Source organism: Castanea sativa, chromosome 4 (genome assembly GCF_040712315.1).
Source record: "Castanea sativa cultivar Marrone di Chiusa Pesio chromosome 4, ASM4071231v1".
Classification (NCBI taxonomy): Eukaryota; Viridiplantae; Streptophyta; class Magnoliopsida; order Fagales; family Fagaceae; genus Castanea; species Castanea sativa.
The window spans coordinates 50,379,788-50,394,683 of NC_134016.1; the positions used below are offsets into that span (position 1 = coordinate 50,379,788).

The 14,896-nt window shown below is 30.9% G+C and overlaps 1 protein-coding gene across 1 annotated transcript; it reads left to right on the top strand.

The window, feature by feature from the left end:
- The first annotated feature begins 1,852 nt into the window (after window positions 1–1,852).
- LOC142630654 (ankyrin repeat-containing protein BDA1-like) lies at window positions 1,853–8,657 on the top strand. The gene is made up of 4 exons (XM_075804682.1): window positions 1,853–2,142; window positions 3,504–3,550; window positions 5,963–6,630; window positions 7,399–8,657. The coding sequence occupies exons 3-4, from the start codon at window positions 6,022–6,024 to the stop codon at window positions 8,254–8,256; spliced, it is 1,467 nt and encodes a 488-aa protein (XP_075660797.1). The 5' UTR covers window positions 1,853–2,142; window positions 3,504–3,550; window positions 5,963–6,021; the 3' UTR covers window positions 8,257–8,657.
- The last annotated feature ends 6,239 nt before the right edge of the window (window positions 8,658–14,896 follow it).

Genomic DNA, 14,896 nt, shown 5'->3' on the forward strand with positions numbered 1-14,896 from the left:
AATTGGAGAGTGGGACCAGTTAATAATACACAACATATTCACATTATTGCATATCCAAATGTTGAATAATTGGAGAGTGGGACCAGTTAATAATACACAACATATTCACATTATTGCATATCCAAATGTTTTAGGCACAGTACTCTCATAGTGTGCTCAGAAGTTTGGTAGATTTTCAAAATGATCAGAAAAGAAGCGACCTTTACAATATGTGGTAGATCCAAACTTTGTTTCTCTTCACCAGTTGTGTAATAATTAATGGTTTGCTCCAGGGGTTTTCCATTCATTTGGTCAGCTTCTCTATGCTTTGATGCTGCCTCATTTTCTTCCAATGCCCTTCTCTGTGCAATATTGACAAGGTGGTCTGTGTCTGTAATTGAGACAGGTCTTACCCCTTCAACAACAGCTCCAAGGGATTCAAGTATTTGAGACTTAGACAAATTTGCAATGAGAAGAAAAATCAAGTAGGTTGCAGTACATATAGAGGGGAAAAGAAAGCCAAGGGGGAAAAAAGAGGCTATTTCATATTTGAGTACTTAGACAGGCAGTCAATGGTCTCCTACAGCTTTCCTCACCAAGCTAACATTTTTTGAAATCTAAAATTCTTCACAGTTCAGAGTCTTCAGACACCTACAATTACTGGATCCTACCCCTCAAATACGGAAGTGAAAAAACTGGCTACAAAAATAATCCTAGAGATGATAAGAAGACAATTCTTGCTTTATCTTGCTTCAGGCCCTATCTAACAAATAAATTGCATATGGTGTGGTCAGTGTGGATATTCTTGTGTAAGAGGTTAAGCAAAAGAAATGGTTTAATTAAGCATGTTGAACTGGAAGCAAGACATGGTCATCATTTTCAAAAAAACTTTATATAGTTCAAGAATCAAGTATACCCAAGAATCATCATTTTCTTTTTCCTTTATCAATAATATTCTCTTATTACCTATAAAAAACAAGAGTCTGATGTTTCTTAATTGTTAAAATCTCATTTATCTGGTATTAGTTTTCTATTGGTATTCAAGTATAGTAAATACTAGTTGCTAACCCATGCGATACATAGAAAAATTTGAATTTGAATGTAATGTTTTATGCAGTTTTTGAAATAGAGTTGTAGCATTTTTCCATTAATGAAATATTTTCTTTACTGTTCCAGCATTTTTGCAGTAAAGGTTATTTATGAATTTCAACCAGTTTGTTTTGTAACACCTAATTTTGATGTAATTAGTAATAATCTTAACAACCCAAGGGATTCAACTGAAACAATTATAAAGCAACATTCTTCTCAATGAGTTTTTAACTAGACATATATTCTTTAGGATTATGGGGACAAATCATTATGGTTTTTTGAAATTTTGAGTCACTTGGAAGTGACTGTTTCTTACATTGAATTTAAAAAGTATCTGGAATATGCAGTAGAAAAGCCAAAAAGGCTTAGAGCATCTCCAATAGCTTCTTTAAAGCCAATTTTAGAAAGAAAACACCCCAAAAACCTACTCCAACAACTTCTCTATCTCCATTTTTTATATTAGAATTGCTACAGTGCTTCTCTACAAGAAGAGAACATTGTAGCGTTTACTGTTCATACTTCAAATGTTTTTTTTTAATATTATAATAATCAGTTATTGAATAAAAAAAATGTTGGAAGATGTGTAGTTGTTAAAAAAAAAAAAATTAATAAAGAATGAATGAAGAAATAATATTTAAATGAGATGGAGAAAATGATAGAGAATCTTTTAGAAAGTATATTTGAAAAAGTAGCTAAGTAAAAGCTAAATATCACCGTTCATTATCTAAACAATAAAAAAATTTAAATAAATTGCTGGAGATGCTCTTAATCACAATTCCCCAATGCATACACCACCCCTCCACCACACAAGAGACAAACAAGACAAAAGCAGGCTTTTGTTTAAGTACTCGGTCAAGTTAAGGTGAAAAAAGCATATATATAGCTAGCAAAGGGATATCATTATATATATCACATACAAATACACATTTCTGCTATTTAATATTTAGTTTAGTCCCAAAGAAAAAAGAGAGAGAACTAAGATGAGATACTTGAGGTTGAGGCGATGAAGACTGGGTCACCGACGGCTGGGATAGAGACAGCGAGTCTAGCGATAAACGGGGCCGGAGTTGAGAGGTTCAAATTATTTCCCTTTTAGGTTACGATTTTTTGGTTTAAAATTGGTTAAAATGTAAAATTCACTATCTAAATTTCACCTTTTGTCATTTCAGTCATTTAAATTTAACTTTTGTTATTTCAATTCTCTAAGTTTCAATTATACTAAATTCAGTCATCTATTTACTATCCGTTAACTTACACAAAAGACACAATTTTACGGTTTAATATTCATCAAATTTTTTTTTTACAGTTTAATTAATATTTAATTTTTTTAATTTCTAAGTTTTAGAAAATACGTTAATTAAAAAAAAACATAAACTAAACCCAAAAGTCTAAAACCCTTGAAGAACAAAGTCGAAATAGCGCCAATTCCATTTCGATGATAGCGCATAGATTTTGAAGATGATGACCACCACCTTGTTCAAATCGGAAATGGAATCAGATTCAGATTTGGAATAGTGTGGTTTTGGTGGCATTGGGATCACTGATGAGGTTCTAAGAGAGGATTATCGGTATATATGCATCCAGAGACATGGTTGGATTTTCTGATTGATGGGGAAGAGGACTTGGATGGTGTGTGTGTGTGTATATATATTTTTTTAAATCTTCTTCTTTGGATTCAAATCAACAACCAAAAAGTCAATGCTTATCTTTGGTAATTTTCAAGGCTTTTTAGTTTTATGACATAGATCTTCCTTTCTCCCTCTCAATCTTTTTTTTTTTTTTTCTCTCTCTCTTTCCCTTTCTTGTTCTTCACGAGTTTTAGACTTCGGTTTTAGTTAGTTTTTATTTTTTTAATTAACATTTTTTTTAAATTCATGAATTAAAAAAAAAAAATCTTAAAACAATGTCGTTTTGTGTAAATTAACAGTACAATTTAACTAATAGTAACGGAGGATTGAATTGAGTATAATTAAAACTTAGAAGATTAAAATGACAAAAGTCAAATTTTGATGACTGAAATGATAAAAGGTGAAACTTAGAGTGTAAGTTTTGCATTTTGGCATATAAATTTTATTGTTTTTTTTTTATTGGTAGTTAGTTTATAGCAATTTAATTTTTATTAATTTTTTTTGTTCATTTTAAAATCTATCTGAAAAGTGAGGACCAATCTTGTTTTTTTTTTTTTTAGTAGATCTAAAATCTATTGGAGGACCTTATTGGGCTTGCTGTTATTATTTGTTTATTTAATATTTTAGTTCAATAAAATTTTTTTAGGCTTTTCCTTTTTGTTTGAAATGGGCTAATATATTGTTCAATAACTAATTATGGACCAATGTTTAATTTTATTGGGCTTAAAGCAAATATAGGGTGGTAACACAAATTTCATCATCTACTTCTAACTTATGTCAATTTGCTTTGAACCTTAATATTTTCAGATCCAAAGTAAGATCTACGTTTCATTACTTCTTGGAAAAACTCTAAGGTATTTTCTTTTTCCATTGTTCTTCTCTCCTTTTTATTCTTAAGAATGTTATGTTGTTTACATGAATATCAAGTGGATCTATATATATAACATTAATAGTACCGGTATAATTGAACATGGTGCGTAAACACTGGTTACAAGCAGTTCTTTTTAATTAAATGGAAGACACCTTTCCAATCCCTTGTCATATAAATATGGGGAAAATCTAATAAGTAGTAACCTTGAAAACAAATTATCGTCTTTCCTTGATCAAGATTAGAGACAAAATCGTGTGAAATTTGATGATGTGAATGGAATCGTTGTTTTTTAGGCAATTCTCTCATTTAGACATCCATTTATTAAATTTTCTGAGCACGGTAATTTTTCCTTCTGTTATTATTTTTGGTTTAGTATTTATTTTAGAAAATATATTCTAGTAAATTTTATAATTAAAGTAAAATTTTCTTTTATTATAGTTTTCAAATTAAAAGTCCGAATAAAATCACCCATAATTTTGTCAATCAACTAGCACTTCTTAATACTTTCAATGAAAATGTTCAGGGTTTGTTTGGTAGAGAGTTTTAGGTATAGTTGTTTAAAATAATGTGAAAAATGTGATTTAAAAAGTTTTGTGAAAATACGTATTTAAAGTACACATAATGTAAAAAATGTGCTTGATACTATGAAACAACATATTTTAAAATGTGAAAAAACATAATTGTGTTTTTGGTAAGTGTATGTATTTATAAAAAAAATTGGTAACTTTTTTGACAAAAATAGTGTTTTTATTTGAGGGGAGAGAAACTCCCACTCATTCCAGTTAGCCATTCCTCTCTCCCTCTTCTTTCCCCATTCTCCCTCTCTGCGTTACAGGACCCAACAAACCAAAAATCTGCAAAATATTTAACAAAATTACACCCAAATCAACCAAAATTGAAAACCTCTTCGATCTCTTCCCACATCTATTTTCCTTCTGATCTGAATGCGCTAACATACAGATTTGCAAAAGAAATTCAAAATAGTTCACAAAATTCCAATTAGCAAAATCCATAAGGTAGCCCAACACACCAAATCTGAAACTGAAGTGAGAGTATTAGCTGAAAGATAGCGTGCAAGAGAGAAAGCGAAAGAAGAAGAAGAAGAAGAAAGAAGACATTGTGCAAGAGAGAAGAGAGGGGAAAAAAAAGAAAAGAAAGAGAAGAAGAAGAGAGCATGGCAGCGTGCAAAAGAAAGTGGAAAAGAAGAAGAAAAACGAAAGAAAGAATAATTAAACAGAGTATGTGAGAGGGAGAGAAAAAAAAAAAAATTGTTGCTAGAGAGAGCAAGAAAATATGATTGACTTGTCAATTTAGTGGTCCCACGTTTTTTAAATATTTACAACAATACCGCTCAGTATTATTACTCAAAAGCTGAAAACTGCTCTGAATTGGTTCTCAAAACACATTGGTTAAACACCATAAATTGAAAACTGAAAACGGTGATTCAAACACTCTTTAACTAAACTCTCTTATCAAATTCATATTTTATTTTTAGGCCTACAATTTTTAATATTTAAATACTAAAAGTTATTATTTGAATATTCTTACCAAACATTTCCTTAATATTCAAATGCTCCAATCCCATTTTTGCAACTACCAAATTATATATATATACATTTTAAAAAGTTTGAATAATGTCTTGTCAATTATGGGTTCATAGTATTTAATTATGTAATTTACTCAATTTTGCTTCTTTCTTTTTTAGGCCACCTTTCGTTCTTTTTTTTTTTTCCTTTTTAGTTTCACTTCTTTACTATATATATTTTTGGATGTAGTCTCCTGGGCATTTAAATTTGGACAATGTTTAGGTACAAAGTTGGTTGTATTCTAAAGTTGGTTCACATCCAATAAAAAGAAATTGAGTGAAATTGTACCCTTAGGCTACAACAAATTTTATTGAATTTTGTCCTTTAAATTATTGATTAATAAAATTTTTAAGAGATTTTCTCTTTTCCTTTTTATAGTGGATTATATGTTCTCCTTGTGAATTTAAGGTATTATTGTTGAGATAAATTTATTATGTTACTTGTGGTGACTTGCTACACTAAAAATGCCCATTAATTGTTTGTCCCTTACAAAATCTACCACATAAAAAGAAATTAAAAAAAATGATGAATTGTGAGGATATTATTCACAAATTATCAGACATTGTTTTGTCCTAAACATATTTTCAATACAAATTTTTAATATCGTAGTTTAATCTAAAATTTAATTGAATTATTGATACTTAAAAAGCAGTTCTTAAAACCTCATGCAATACATGGTTAGGAAGGATTTAACCCAAAAAAAAAAAAAATAGTGGTACAAAGACTTTCAGAAGTCCCAAACTCATATATACATGAAGAAATATCTCTCACACAAATATGGCATGTTACAACTTTGTTGTGTGCTGCAGTACTTTATTCAAGCCACGCATTAACAAGTTATACCAAGGAAAATTCAGCATTCTCTAGAATGGATGAGAGAATTGGAAGGATGAAGCAAGTTGCTGAAAAAGGAGATATTGATGGCTTTTACAACTTAATTCAGGAGGATGTGAAATGTTTAGAGTACATCGATGAGTTTCCATTTGTTGATACTCCATTACACACAGCTGCATCTGCAGGGAACATTCCCGTTGCTATGGAGATGATGAGATTAAAGCCCTCATTTGCTAGGAAACCAAATCGAGATGGATTTAGCCCCATTGACCTTGCTCTACTAAATGGGCATGCCGAGATGGTGCATCAGCTTCTACATGTTGATCAAGACCTTGTCCGTGTTAGAGGCAAGGGGAATATGACTCCTTTGCATCATGTAGCAAAAAGAAATGATCAACTTGATCTATTGAATGAATTTATGTCAATCTGTCCAGATTCTATTACAGATTTGACAGCACAAAATGAGACTGCTCTACATATTGCCCTTAAAAATAACAAAATCGAGTCTTTTAAAGCCTTGGTGGGATGGCTCGCTAGCAGTTGGTCCCAAAATGCCTTAGATTATGAGAGAAAAATCTTGAACTGGAAGGACGAGGAAGGCAACACCGTGTTGCACATTGCAGTATCTAAAAAACAAACCGAGGTAAGCTCCCTCTGGTACTCAATTACGAAAATCCAAATTAACATCGATCTTGTATTAACACAATATGAATAAAAGAAAAAAAAACAATAATAATTTTTTTCTTAATAAATTTCAACTCAAACTCTTATTAAAATGAAAAACTCGATGTAATGATAATGTATTAATTTTCTTTTAACAATTTCTCTTTTAATATACAAAATAAAAAATTAGTGAAAAATATTATCTTTCATTTTATGATGACCCTCGTTTTAACGGTATCAAATTATTAATTGTTGGAAAACTCAAAATTTGAAGTTGGTTTTTCCATGATCGACAAATAAAATAAAATAACATACTTATAATCTCTTTATGCCTAAGTATTCTTCTAATTGAAAAGCTTAGTGTAGCTAGGTAAGGGACACACGTAAGAATTATTTATATAGAGTCAGACACATAATACGATATCATTCATTGTCCGAAGTTTGGATACAAAATAGCAAACCACTAAACTGTCATGGTCATTTGATAAATTAAATATAAATAAATAAATAAAACCAAATATAGTAATTAAATTATTATTTTTTAAATGACAAAACTTGATACCACTAACACTTTTGCATGTATACAAGGAAATATTATTATTATTCATGTAAACTCATAAATTTTCCACTTTCGAATTTGTTATGTATAAATTTTTTTTTAATAGAAAAAACCCTAAAAGTTTACGCATTTGGATTAAGAAAATAGACGCAGTGGAATCCTGATTAGTGACAGTGTATATGCATGCAGGCTGTGAAGCACTTGTTCGCTTGGAGTAGTGAGGTAGATATAAAAATTAAGAATAAAGAAAGTAAAACAGCATGGGGCATCTTGCAAACACAAACACAAGTAGACAACAACGACATGAGGAAGATACTAATCCGTGTGGGAGCTTCAAAGGATTCATCTATTACTACAGATAGTTCTTATGCACATTACCTAAGGCCACCCAAATGCAGACTTCTTGAAAAAATTCGAACCAATTATGCTCGTCAAATGACGACAATATCAGACGATAAGCGCAATGCGCTTCTGGTGGTTGCTGCACTGCTTATAACAGTCACCTATCAAGCGGCACTCAGCCCTCCTGGAGGACTTAAACCAGAAAAGGATTCTTGTGACGCCCCTTGCGCTGAATCTTCACTGATTATTCATAGTCAGGCTAATGGACCTAGTCCGGCTAATGGACCTAGTCCGGCTAGAGTGGCTACAAGTGTTTCGTTTATATCTGTAGCCAATCTTTTGAACACAATCCCCTTTAAGATGTTCTTGTTTGCTAATTCTGTGACATTTCTTATCTCAAACTCAGTAACTATTCTCCTCATTCCAGACGGGTACATTGGTTGGATGTTATCCGGAACTCAAGCCTTCCTATGGGCTTGCTATATTGTGTCCTTCGGGGCCATAACCGACTATCCATGGTCTTTGATTATTGGAGTTTCTATTTGTACAGCGCTTTATCTGATCCTACTACAGGCCTTTTCTGTTTGGACAAGAATAAGAAGCAGGCGTCATGGTCTAGGCCTACGTGGTTTGCCGATTCGCTTACCGGAGAAGATTATATTGATGAAAAAAAAAAAGCCAAGCTCGGACGCTGGAGTTGTGTAGGAGTCGTCACCAACTCTACAGCATTAGCCGGTGATAACTTTCATGCATGTGTGATTTACTTCTGCATGTTTTTCATGCTTAGGTGATAATATGACTTTCTACTTTGCTCTTAGGTGGAAGCATTTAATGCTATGTTTTCTTGTCTCCTTTGTAATATCTAGGTATTATGACTTTCTACTTTGCTTTTAAGCGGTAGTATTTAATGCTTTGTATCAATATATCCAACAGAAGTATTGTATCCAAGAAGTGATATAGCCAAGTGTAGTGAGATAGCAAATAAGTGTGAGGAAATAAATAGTGAGTGAAATAGTGAAGAGTGGTGTGTCATGTGTGTAGCAAATTGTGTGTAATGTATTGAGCATAAATAAAAATTATATTTTATTGATAAATTTAAATAAAAATCACAGACCCATAAAGTAGCTTCATTCTCCCTTTGAGACCTCTTACCCTTTCCATTGGCAGAGAAAGATGGATTGTGTCGAATATAGCATCAATGTTCTTCCTCATCACCGATTCAGTCTCACTTGTAATAACTGTTGCACTTAGAGTATTTAGCCTAGGATCCTTGTTATGTTCCCTAATTGAAAGCCACCTAATATTTGATAAGAACAATAGGACTTCGGGATGAACATTTGAGAGTCACTGCTTCACAGGTTTGACCTTATCAAACTTTAGAGGTAAGCCTATTGTTGTCATTGGAAGAGTAGTCCGAAAACCATATACTTCTTTTATGTCGAAAAAGTTAGATTCTCCTCAACCCATTCAGGAACTATGTACCCAAGATTGCAATGTGGGAAAGTCTCTTCATTGAGTCGTATTTGATATCCATTGCTGAATATGTATGGCTGAGAACTAATCAGAAAGAAACTCTTAAATCCAATTTTGGCTTATTAACCAGAGGATACGCTAATTCAATAATAAGATAACAACTAAGGGTTTGTTTGATAAGAGATTTTTAGTAATGTTGTTATTGTTTTGTGAAAATATGTGTGGGTGAAAAGTGCGTGCAAATACGTGTAATATTGTTTAAATACTGAAAACTATTGTTTAAACAGCAGTAACAAACACCTCATAAATTATCCTTTCTAGTAATTATCAACATCATTTTGCTTTTATCGTTTTCTTTCACTATAATTGAGTACATAACATATAGTACTCTAGATTGACATCTTAAGACTAGCATGGAAGTCAATTCACAAGCATTATATATGAGAGAGAGAGAGAGAGAGAGAGAGAGATTAGGGATTGTCAATTCCATTTTTTATTTGTATTTTTAAAAAAATAAATATAAACATAAATAGTTCCAACTTTTACTGACATTTTTTAATTGTAGTTTCTATAAAAAAGAATTAAAAATGAGAAAAAAATGAAATAAAAATGCGAAACAATTTTGTTTTCCACGTTTAAAACTTATACAAACACATGTTTGGAAAATATTTTCAAATTATGTTTTTGAAAAACATATTTAAAAATGGTGAACCAAACAGACCCTGAGTTTTGTTTTAAATTTCCAAGTACCATTTATGGTTTTGAAGTTTTGTATTTAATTATAATCAATTTTGTTTTAATCATTTGACTTTGTCCTTTATGTTCTTGACTAACACCACGTTTGTTTGGGCATAAAACATTTCTTGAAAAATGTTTTCCTGATTTTCAAGCATTTGGGACGACTAAAGAACTTGTTCAGATTGAAATTATTTTTCAACGTTTTACGTTTTTCATGGACAAAAAACATTTGCTAATGTGATAAAACAAAATAGAACGGAGTGAGAGAGTGTGGAAGGTTCACTCTACCTAATGTGCTGACGAAGCTTACTTCTCGAGGAAGTAGAAGAAAGCTGAGAGAGACTGAAAGCGATAAAACAAAAGTAAAGGGTTCTAGGATTGTATGGAAAGTGGAACTGATTCGACAGCTTGGGTCAAATTGTTTAGAGCTTTTGTCGCTTTTTCATTTTTTCCAAAAGAGACTACAGAGAGTGTGGAATCATGGTGGACGACCAAGACTTGGTTTGGACTTTGATTGGTTGCATTTTTACTTTTCCGAGAATTTTGTCTTTTATTTATGAGGGTATGGTTAATGTGTAAGGCACATATTAAACCATCTATTTTTTTGAAATATTTTCTTAGAAATTGAAAAAGTTGTCAATACTTTTTCAATTCCAGATAAAATATTTTAAAAAATAATTAATTATTGTGTGTCTTTAGGGCACACATTAGTAAAATCCTATTTATGATTATGATTTATGAATCTTCAAAAAAGAAAATATTTTTGGAGCATGTGAAAAGTAGTTTTAGGACTAAAAACTATTTTATAATTTTTTTACTACAATTTTAATTTAGTAAATTGTAAGTGGTTAAAGTTAAGTGATTAATTATTACTTACACATGGACTAATTATTATTTTCTCTTCACCAATCATACGCTGCCACGTCATAGTTGTGGCAAGAGTTGTAAAAATTTTTGTAGTCCTGCACTTTTTCAGATGTGAATGATACTACGTTCCTTTGATATTTATGGTGGAATAATAATTTAATTAATCAGTCGATTATAAATGAAATAGAAAAGAGCACCATATCACTATATTCTAAGTACTTAATAATAATTTTTTGGATCTAAAATAGAATTATATTATAGTTTAATCTATATGTATATATGTGTTAGGTTCTAAATATATAAGAATAAATGTTTAGATTTCTAAATTTATGTATGTTGGCAAACCGAGAACAAAAACATGTCTAAATTAAGTGTTAGGCATTGCTCACCGAAAGTTGAATAATTTATATCGAATGTACGGTTAATATCAAATGGTTATGAACTAAATTAATACATTCAAAAAGTCAAGGTCCATTTTGGCACATAAATGGATCTTTAATGAATTATTTTTAAAGGTGGAAGGGGTCTTAGACAAGGAGCCCTTTTCTTCTTATTTGTTATCATAGCTAAGGAAGTTTTCTCCAAGCTAATTAGCTGGCTAGCTGGTATGAAAGATAACTTCAAATTACATCCAAAAAGGTGGCTCTCTATCATCTTTGTTTTGTGAATGACCTAATGCTTTTTGTTGTAGCAGATGAAATCACGGACCTTGCAGTTCAGAGAGTTCTCTTGCAATTCAAACACATCTTTGGTTTGGTTGTTAATCAAACTAAAAGTGAGGGGGTTTTTTATTATAATTTTTTTCTCAGTTGTATCTGATGTAATGAAGCAGAGAATTGTGTCCATCTTGAACTTCAAGAAAGAGACTTGAGAAAGTTTAGCTGCCCAAGTATTTAAGACTAAAAATTTCATTGTGCTACTGGAATGTGGGCTATAATGCTCAAGTTGGTTCTTTCTAAAATAGGATGCACGGAAGTCGGAACCACAAAGAGTTGGCTTAGTCATGAGGTCTTGGATTTGAAATCTTTAGCCAATGTCTTGGTATCATGCCCAAGAGATTTCTTTTTGTAACAGTTTGATATGTGTGGAACATGAGACTATATATATCCGAGAGAACAGTTAGGTGCTCAAAGTGCTCTAAAAACACTCCTAATCACAAGCTTTAAGAAAGAAAGGATTTAAGAACCATTTGTAGTATTCAGCTTTGGGTGATATTCTTTTAACTGTTAGCTTGTTGGATCTCGTTAGGCCTTGAGATCTGATGAAGTGCAATCTAGTATGTTTTTTCTTTCCCAGTATTATCTGCTAATGCTACTGAGGCTTAGAGGAACAATGTCATATTGTGCTGTCCATTGATGACAATGGTCTTGGCCTTGGCTGAGTATAATCCACCAATAAAAAAATATCCCTGAATTACATATGTAAAAAGAGAACCACGGACCCACTCAACAAAATCCAGATGAACATATCCAACACGTTTGTGCAGATTATGTGCTCAACAGGTTTAGACCTTCTGATGGAAAGGTTGGAATTAAGAACCATTTGTAAACATTCGGCATTGGTGGTATTCTTTTGACTGTTAACTTGTTAGAAAAGCCTGATATCTTGCAGTAAAGATCTTTGACCTCTTAGGCCTTGAGGTCTGATTTCATGCAATGTATGTGTTTTTTTTTCTCTTAGTGTCCTCTGTTAATGTCACTGAGGCTTAGAAGCCCTAATATCGTATAGTGCTGTCCAATGATGTCAAAGGTCTTGGGCTTGGCTGAGTATAACCCACCGAAAATCCCCCTGAGTTCCGTAAAAATATATTATGTTTCTGTTTCATACAACATCACACTCACCATGTGTGGGGTTCACACAGAGTGTGATGCTATATGGAGCGGAAACACCATATACTTTCTCCTAAATTATAAATGCAAACTCTCTTCCAACAAAATCCAGATGAACATATCCAACAAGCTTGTGCAGATAATTTTAGCTACACTTGATAATAATGTTCACATGCTAAACACAAGAACATTATAGGCCTTCGAACTAGTCATCATAATCACAATTGAACTAGACGTTTAAGGTTCTAGAAAGACTATTTGAAGTACTTTTAAAACGAGGTCAATTGATCCAACATTAACAAATAATGAATTTGGTAATGGTAACTAGTGAGATTAACATGCTCAATGAAGTGATATGAACTTAGCAAACTTAAAAACAAATGTACAGAAAATAAATTTAAAAAAAAAAGAACAGAAAATTAAATATTTCTTTCCAGCATCTAACATTAAAAAGAAAATGGAAATAAACCAAAACTAATGTCATGACATGACATTAGGCATATTTGTGCTTTACTCAAAATGCAGTCAAATTAAGGCTCATTGTGATTGTTTACATATTTCAAATCTATCTTACATAGGACTCAATACATGCTCCTTTAAAATAATCATACAATCCAATCCGATCCATAGAATCTCAGTATTGCAATTTTCTCCATATTATAATATTATTGATGTCCATGATAAGGATCATGTTTCTCTACTTATCTATATCTATATATTACTAAAAGCTGAAGTGTAGTGTTTAATGCTGCTGCGCTTATATTGAGCCATGTCAGCATCCACGTTATTATTTTTTTTCTTTCCATTTTTTATAATTATTTTTAATATATTTTTATTTCATATTTACACTTCTCCAACCTTTCTCCCTCCCTTATCTTTTCATCTCCCTCCTACTTCTCCAACCTTTCTTCTTCCCTCACCTTCTCATCTCTTCACTACCCTCTACATTAATATTATTCTTCATCTTCCTCTCTTCTTATTCACATCCTCTTATTATAAATTTGTCACTACCTCTTTCATTCTATGCATAGTTTTCCCTTACCAAAAAAAAAAAAAGTTCTCTCTCTCTCTCTCTCTCTCACACACACACACACACACACACACACAATTTTTGGATGGATTTTTTTTTTTTTTTTTCTTACATCTTTGCTTTAGGTTGATAATTTTTTATATTATTTAATGTACTTTAAGTTAATGCGATTCAGTTATTTTATTTCTCTCTTTGATTGTTAAATGTTATCCTGTTGCGTTATAAATGATTAAATATAACATATAAATATATAATATTATTCTACTACATAGCATGATTTGAATAATTTAATTTGGTAGTTATTGTAATTTGATAGCATAATTTTTATAGTGCTCAATTTAGATGTTAAACTATGAGACTTGAATAATTTTTGTTTATTTTTTAATCATTTGTGGTGGACAAAGTACTCTTAATAATTGTATTAGAAGTATTATATAATGCCATTTATTTAGACAAAAGCAAAGGTTGGCTAAACAAAATTATTGGATGAGAAACAAATTTTATCTTTCACAATTTTACTTTAATAGTAATTGTTATTATTTTATAACAATGCATATATAGAAATTTAATTATTAGATTTCATTAATAATTGTTTATTTGATAATCTATTTTGGGTGGACGAAATTACAATTTCTGCAAAGAAAATAACCTTAGTAGATTATAAACAAAAAATTGTTTTCTTAATTGGTCCAGTTAATTATAATTAAGTTTTATTAATTTTTTTAGTTACTTTTTTCATTGTTTTGGATTGTAGGCAGAAAAAATAAGTTTGAGGAAGTTTGTTTAAAACTAAAAGAATAATTTTCAAATTTTATATTCTTTTTAATGATTCACAAAATGTTATAGATAACTTTTATTAAAAAAAAAAATATTTTAGTTAACTTGTCTTTTGAATTTCTTAGAAAAATTGTATTTTTTTCATTTTAGTATAATAGAAATTATTGAATTTATGATTTATGACTGTTCCTATATTATATTTATGATTATTCTTATAATAAATAAAAATATAATTATAAAATAAATTACTCTTTATTAAATTAGTTTAAATAGTATTAATTTTTTTAATAAAATCATAAAAATAATTATGATGCACAACGCACATGTTCGCGGTTATAATATTATTGACGTCCATGACCAGGGTCATGTTGCATTTCAGTGCTCCCAAGCCACACAAGGATCGAGCTGCCTAATATTATTTGTTATGACTTGAGGAAAACAATAGCCATATCTACACAATATTCCAAACAGACTAATAAAGTTACAATTAAGAACTCCTCTTAATTACATATACGTCACAACAAGTCATTTAACTGCTTAAAAGTCAGCTGAAAAAGTCAATTAACTTAGAAAGATTAAAAGTTGCTCAACAAAGTTTAGAAAGATTAAAAGTACGATAATATACTTAAAA

Bases quoted from the DNA above. Each gene is read 5' to 3' on its own strand.
- LOC142630654 (XM_075804682.1), top strand. From the start codon at position 6,022: ATGGATGAGAGAATTGGAAGGATGAAGCAAGTTGCTGAAAAAGGAGAT. The intron at 6,631-7,398 runs GTAAGCTCCCTC...ATATGCATGCAG, and splicing joins TATCTAAAAAACAAACCGAG to GCTGTGAAGCACTTGTTCGC.